At 32.5% G+C, this 7,871-nt stretch overlaps 1 protein-coding gene across 4 annotated transcripts; it reads left to right on the forward strand.

Annotated features, from left to right (window-relative positions):
• Window positions 1-260: 260 nt before the first annotated feature.
• Window positions 261-4,843, forward strand: LOC107009498 (60S ribosomal protein L23a-like). 4 transcript variants are annotated; one of them, XR_003576277.1, is made up of 5 exons: window positions 261-614; window positions 3,238-3,749; window positions 3,849-3,928; window positions 4,133-4,316; window positions 4,431-4,843. XR_003576277.1 is itself a non-coding variant. In XM_027914246.1 (3 exons), the coding sequence occupies exons 1-2, from the start codon at window positions 432-434 to the stop codon at window positions 3,745-3,747; spliced, it is 693 nt and encodes a 230-aa protein (XP_027770047.1). In that variant the 5' UTR covers window positions 261-431; the 3' UTR covers window positions 3,748-3,749; window positions 3,849-4,106. The 4 variants fall into 4 exon arrangements, 1 of the variants encoding a protein (XP_027770047.1); XR_003576276.1 differs by having other exon boundaries at window positions 262-614; window positions 3,238-3,928; window positions 4,431-4,456; window positions 4,638-4,843; XR_001455419.2 differs by having other exon boundaries at window positions 262-614; window positions 3,238-3,928.
• Window positions 4,844-7,871: the final 3,028 nt, after the last annotated feature.

Genomic DNA, 7,871 nt, shown 5'->3' on the forward strand with positions numbered 1-7,871 from the left:
TTAGATTTATGATAGAATTATGCTGTAGTCGTTATGTCCATTTCGCTGCATTATTTATTTTACATTAAGGTATATATGTGTAATCGACATCCAGTGTTTTATTTTTTTTCGCTGCATTAATACAACAACCTAACTAAGCTAAGAGGAATTTTATGAGAGGAAATCATTTCTTTCTCTATTTTATTATTATTTTAGAAAATCAAAAACCATTAGTAGTAACACATAAATACAGGGACCAAAATGCAATAAAATTTAAAGCACAATATTTGCGAATCACCCTCTCTCTCGTGGAGTGCCTCGTGAAATGTTCGGCTTGCATCAACGAGATGGCCTGTTTCCTTCGCTATTTCTCCTCTCCAAAACCCTAATTTTTTTTTAAACTATTCTGGATTTCCTTGTTGCCCTATAGTTGGTGGCGCCGCTCAAGTCTAATGGTTACTGCAATAGCCACTCCGGCGGCTATTGTTTGTTCCAGCCGGCGTAAGGATCAAATATTCAGTTACTCAGCATCAATCACCAGGGCTACGTTTTCTTTGGCTTTTGTTTCCTTTAATAAGTCGTCTTCTTCTGTAAACCTCTGTTCTTTTCTCGGCAATTTCCATCAGACCAGCGATGTGAGTTTTTTCCCTTCCAATTACAATCAGACATTTATACATGTTATATTTTACACTACCGGTTATGTCTAATTTCTAGATGTTTATTTGGATGATGTTTAATCAGCTATGGCTATATTGTATCGTTATCTTCTTCTAATTGTTGAATCACTGCTTGTAAACTCAATTTTGAAGTGGGAATACTCAAGGTTGAAACAACAATTACGTTATCTGCGATGTAAGAGATAGCTCAAAGCCTGGCTTTACATTTTGCTCAACATTAGTGCTTTCGTCAATCATAATATAATGCATATTGCTTGGATTTAGGATCTCCCTTGAGACTAATGTTATTCCAATGACGTACGCCCTAGCGATTTAACATGGAATATTGCATTGCTCTTTATTTTATGGCAAATAGCTAGTAGGATTTTGACAAGTTTACCAAATGTTGGAGGTACAAGGTTGACTAGACATTGATTACCTAGAAGTAAAGAGTTGTTCCGGTTGGGGCCATAGAGCACTCAGTCTTTATGACTTAGTTTCCAGAGATAAAAGAGAATCATCGCGTTCTTATTGTTAAAATAACTAATAAAAAGGAACATGATATAACCTTCAAATATCGAGAATGGTAAAATAACTGGTAATCATCATTGCATAAACCATAATATGTCATAAGTTAAAGTTCATTTGTTCATTTATTCTTTTCCTTCTTCCAATAGGAAACAATTTACGGTTATTCTTGCTCAACTCAAATATCTTATGTTTGTCCCGAAGAGAAAAGTCTTGAAATAAGAGAAGTGCTAGATGAAATGCTTAAAGAATTGGGTATCATTCAGCAACTCTTTTTCCATGATCTTAAGATTTCTATTCATGTGGTCAATTATATTGAGCTCAAAAAACTATCTATCTTTCATTGTAATCTCCTCTGTTTTTGATGTGTTCTCTGTGTTGAATTTAGCTATGCTCTCAATTTGCCATGGTGCTCACTATACGAATCTTCAAAATTATTGACCTGGTCTTTTGATAGTATCATAAAAAATGTGTTTGGACCCAGCACTTTTGTCAAAAGGGAAGATCAAAGTTTTGTTATTCGGCAAAAAATGAGTCTGCTGCATGCCTTGGACAATTCTTTTCTTCCTTTTTGGATGATCACCTAGAGATGTCCCTTTTCCCCTCAACGTGCTTTTCCTTTCGCTAATTATTGACATTCTCATCCTTTCCTAAATCATCAGAGCAACAATACATATATCCTATAGTATGAGTCAAGTTTAGAAAGTGATTTGAAATTGAGAAAGGATGAGAAGAGTAGCTATCACAATTAACTTCTATCTCCTGTTTATATCAGGAGAAAGCAAAATTTACAATTTTGAGGTTTAAAATGCTTGCTTTGACAATTGATTGTTTAAAGGACATCTGCTTCTGTGCGTTATTGACCTTACAAGTGGGATTATACCCAATATTATCCAAAATGGCATGATTATTATATCGGGGATTATGATATATTTTTGACATGTATTTCTATGTGGAATACTTGCTATCCCAAGATAATGTGTTGTTTGGGCAGACATTTTGCTTAGATGTTTGGTAACGGAGTTTGCATTATGCCGAAGTCCTAATTAACATAGTACTGAGTCACTGTGAAGTGCATACTGTGAATGATGTCCTAATTTTTCTTTTTTCAAATGCGAACTTCTGTTGTAATAATGTTTATTGAAGTTTTCAGTACTCCTATGTGAATTTCTGTTAAAAAAGTGTTTATTGGAGTTTTTTTACTCCCTTTGTTTCGTTTATATGATAGTGTTGGACTTGACAAAATGTTGAAGATGATAACTTGACTTCTATAATATATTAGTCTTCGTAAAAAAATTATATTTAGATAATGGTTGAAAAGTTAATTTTATGGGAAAAAACACTACTTTTAATTGAATGTTCTGACAGTTGTGTAGATTAATATTTTTAATTGAATGGTTTTAAACATTTTGAGACGTCCCATAACAGAGAAAGTGTCATCTACGTTGTGACGGATGGAGTATGATTTTTTGTTGATAGATTTCTGAAATTCAAAAAAGGCTTATCCTCAGATGTAGGCTTATGTCCCACTTCTTTTATATATTTTGGTTTGGGTGGAGCTGGTGGATCTAAAATGTGGTTCTCATAAAGTTTATTTAGAGGTCTTCACACTATCATAGTTTGATCATCTAGTGTACATTGTTAAATTAGATGTCGATTAGCATATATCCTTAATTTATTTATTTTTTAATTCTCCTTAGTTTACTCCTGTTGTTGCATTACATGAATAAGATACTTCAAGGCTTTTCAAATTGAGTGTTTGCGAATTCTAAACATGCATAGTCGTCTATAAGGAAATGTGGCTAGGTGCTTGAAGGTTATTGAGATTTCTCTCATGATTTGTGTGGCCCTTCCCTCTTTTTTTAACTTAGGTAACAAATAAAGGCAAACTGCAGATGGAATATTATGTTCCTACAAATAGGTTTTGCTGATGGAAATGGCCTTCGATCTATGTTATACAATCCCTCATATTAATGTTGGCAGCATCACTTTCAAGGACTAGAAAACAGGTTTAATTTCCAGCATCAGTTGCATTATAAGGAAAATTGGTTTTCTGATCCTGTTTTTATATCAGGAAATGTTGACAAGCTTCAGTGCTAGAGGTTCTCAGTTTCTGTGTCCTGTATTTTGTGAAGTTGACGGTCGCAAAGAGGGAGATGCCAAGAAACAAAGGGTAGCATATGCCATTACAGTGAAATCGGATGAAACAACCAATAGGCTTGTATTAGATATCCAAAATTCAGTCTCATCTGAACGGAAGAAGATGTTGAAAGTGGAGAGAAATCCCAAGCGTCTCAACAATAGTGTGTCACAGAGGAACAAACTTGAATGTTACCAGGTCATCCAATATCCTCTGAAAACTGAGTCTACTATGGGGAATATATTACGTCATAATACTTTGGTTTTTGTTGTTCACAAAGATGCTGACAAGAAGAGCATAAGGGATGCTGTAAAGAAACTGTTTAAGATTGAATTGAAGAAAGTAAATACATCAATCATGCCTGACGGGACGAAGAAAGCATATGTTATGCTGACACCAAACCATAGTGCATTAGATGTGGCAAAAAAAATCAAAGCCATTTAAAAGTTGATTCTCCATCTTCCTTTCCTTTCTATGACAATCTGGTGGTTATATAAGGTTCTGGAGTTAGAAACTAAAAGCTCATGATTTATATTTGTATGCAGGTGATCTTATGCTGCAATTTTCTCTAGTGTTTATAGGTACAGATTTGTAGTTTCAGCTTAATTATGACCGCTCTCTGGAAGTAAGTGTTCAATCATTGTGGTTTTTGGCTAAATGTTCCTGTATGAATGTACGTCTTGGTTCAACACCTTCTTCATTTCCCCCCAAATATTGGGAAAAACTTGTAATCTGTGTGAAATCATTATGCTTTCAAGCTTTACATTGAAATACTTGATAACAGGAGGATCGGCTTATAATCATTTCCGAATTAATGTTTGTGCTGTAGGTTTGTAAAGTTGACGACGTGGAGCCATTTAGCTCTTGGTTCTCAATTGGACTGATGTTCTTTTTTTAAAAAAAAATTCACAGCAAATGCAATAATGCAGAGATTAGTTTAGTTGGGAGAAAATAGTGACATATTGCAGGCATTTCCTAGTTCCTACCAACTATCGACAAAAGTGCAAGGCACAGTAAGTCCTTTGGCTCCTTATCCTTATTTTATCATTTTCCCAAAGGACTCTTACAGTATTCTCACTGATTCTGCTTTATGAAATATGATCATCCCTGGGGCCTGGTGGATATAGCTTGGATCATAGCCCTCTTAGCAACGGTACAATACAATTCTTCCCTCTGATTTTTTTTGTTTTCATTTTTCCTGCTGAATAAGGGAAAAGAAGAACAAGTGGAGCCCTAGCTTTTGATACTCTGTTTCCTTATAAATCTATAACCAGCACTACCAGCTACATATAAAGATGAGCATTAATTTCTAACAAACCCTTGGTTTTGCAAAGGTGGTACGTAATCCTATAAGTAGAGCTTGAGGAGGGTGGTGGGTTCGCAGCCTTATTCCAACCATATGAAGGTAGAAATGTTGTTATCACATCCAATCATTCAAAATGTTTAAGGATAATTTTGGAATATTAAAGAACATGATTATATCAACCCAATCTTGTTTAAAAAACAAAAACAAAAGTAAAGAATATTTCAATTTACAAAAGAAGGTAATATTACAAAACGAAGTATAATTAAGAGTACTTTATGGAAGTTATTTTCAGCATATACGCGGATATTATTAGGTTCTCTCTTGTGTGCACGTTTTATATGGATGATTAGTTACTCAAATCTAATCTAAATAGCGTTCTTCATAAACTAATATCTTCCCAAATTTGATAACTACTTCCACTTGCAAACTCAATATTCTTGAGTGGAAAATTGCATGCCAGACTTATCTACGTACTTCTCAAAATATTAATATGATGTGACTCCTCTCTGGTTGGAAAAATAAAGCTAACCATGAAAAATAGTAAGTATGAATTACAAATACTTGTGCCTTTCTCTCATCTTAATTAACTTAGAGGTGAAGAAAGGAAGAAAACACGTTCTTTTTATTAAAAAAAGATATGCACGCTTAGAAACCCTTAATTGGTACTCTTACATTTTTTTCTTTTTGAGGAAGTGACCTACCAGTTACTTTAAATTAATTAAATTAAATAGAGAAGACCACCCTAAAATCTTTGACAACATAGTATTCGAAATAATGTAATTGAACTTCTCAATATCACGATCTTTGGTTGTTCACCTGTCTATTCTATTTGCATCAATTGATTTCGACAATAATTAGTTTACTATACTAATAATCTTACCCCACCAAGAGTGAATTAACAGAAGGATGTTAACTAAAAAAATAAAAAAGAATTTGGTGGCAACTAAACTAGTAGGAAAAACTAGTAAGGTGTTCTAGAAATATGTCCGTATTTTCATCAGCGGGGAATTTATTATTTACACTTAGTAATATTTTGCAATTATTTTGGTTGACCAGAACAAATTTACAGCCATTTAATTGTGACAAAAGCAGTAGTTTAGGTAAATGTAAGTTAGTCAATTCTAATTTTATGGAATTTCATAAATAGCAAAGAGATTAAATTTAATAAGTCTTCTTAGCTACAGTTTGCCTAATTACTTTTCATAGCTATAATTTCTTTTGCTATGAATATTCCTATTTATATAATTCACTTGTTAATATATAAACATGGTAAGTATATGCAAATTTTGTATTTTATACATTTAGGAATTTTTCAGAACTTATACAGACCAAATGAATCAACATGATAGTTAATTATATACAAGCTAGAGTAAGCATATATAAATTTTGAATTTATTCAATTAAGAGCGAATTATACATATTCTAAACATGGTCACGTAAATATAGTTATAAAGTAATTTCTTCAAACTATAGCTATATTAGCATAATTATGACATAAGGATGTTAAAAATATACATACTAGGATACATCATTTATATATACCCTGAATATAAATATCAACCTTGCAAATTGATCAATATGAAATCCGATATATTGATCTAAGGGTCGACAAAAAAATTATAAAGTGGAAGTACCAATATAAAAGACAAACATAACTACTAATAGTATTTATGTTTTAACGGGGATGCTTTTCAAATCATTCACCTTTTCAAAAGAAAAAGGAAACAGAAAAATAAATGAAGAAAAAGAAACAAGTTTTACTTGTTCAAACAAACTTTTCTTTAATAGCTTTAATTCTTTATCCATGGTGGTTTATAATTTTTAAAAATTTACGTGGGGAATATCCGTGGCACCTGACGTAAAATATTCACACAACTTGCGCACTAGAAAAATAAATTGTGTTTATTAGTATAAATAGATCCACACTACTTTTGGTGAAAGGGAAAATGAAAATGGGAATGACATTAGTTATGGGTTTAATGGATTAGGTTTCAATTCAGATCAAAACTTCATGGGTCAAATGCTTAAAAGCAAAAAAAAACATGTAAGATGTGTGGTCCAGGAGATATTTTTTGTTGGACTACAGTTAATAATCTAGAGGTTTTTTTTAATTAAAGAAATAACAGTTAAGTGTCTTGAACGAGAAACAACATGAATGAGTTTGCTCGCATTGCCAATCCAAAATAAAAGATGAGGGTTGCGCTCAATGATGAAGCCAAAAAATTTATTTACAATATATATGATAAAAACATAAGCCAACCATTGTACTCTCTAGTAAAGGGGTGTCACCCTTTAGCATAAGGTGATTTTGTCACTAGTTTCTGTAGAATGATTATGTAAAACTTGTTGAATCATGGGATCCTTTACACGAGTTGTGATTAAACGAAGAAATATCATTAATGAAGTTAGAAATATTGTCAATGAGGATTTAGATAATTGACCCTAATTTATCTTAAGCGAAAGCATAATATTGGTATTATCATTTCCATCTAGAGTGTGAGAAAAAGTTGAATGAAAGGAGAAGAGAACATTTTGTCATGACTGAAGAATTGAAGCAATTTTTTCTTATGGCGCCATATCTAGAAAGGCACGTGTAATTCACCTATATTTGCTTGATATTAAATATGCTTACAAAGTAATTTATATGCAAAATTATGATTCTAAATAGCAAGATGTTTAGAATTTATCTTAATCCGTTAATTATGTTAACATCCAAAATCATGAAGTTATAACTATACAGGTACATAACGACGTCATGTCGTCATCTGTATATCTTTATTATTACTATAATATAAAGCTTCCATCTGCTTTCGTACTCGATCCAAATACCCCCCAAAGTTTAGTAAAGGAAAAGAGCATAAATATACATCATATATTGAAAGCAACATATTCCCCGTCTTTTGGTTAATAATTTATTTTTGTCGAGACACAAATATATATTCTCTCCTTATTTATTTGTTGATATTCCTGCATGCGTGTAGATAGATGTGAACATAGATTAAATTAGATGGTAAAGTGAACCATCAACAATCAGTTAGAGTATTAACCTCGCTAATAAATAAAGAAATTCTCTTTAAGCGCGGTTCCCTCTTGTGAGACGCCACTTAATTAATCAGCATTATTCCTGATTAAGTCTAATAATCAAATCACGGAGATAATTAATACTCTTAATGACCATTAATAACGACAAATGTTACTTACGGGGTCCGCCATTCAGATATTGAAAAGTCATGAAAAAACAATTATGGTACTTACTGAACGG

The sequence above is a fragment of the Solanum pennellii genome, chromosome 2 (assembly GCF_001406875.1).
Source record: "Solanum pennellii chromosome 2, SPENNV200".
In the NCBI taxonomy this organism is placed as follows: Eukaryota; Viridiplantae; Streptophyta; class Magnoliopsida; order Solanales; family Solanaceae; genus Solanum; species Solanum pennellii.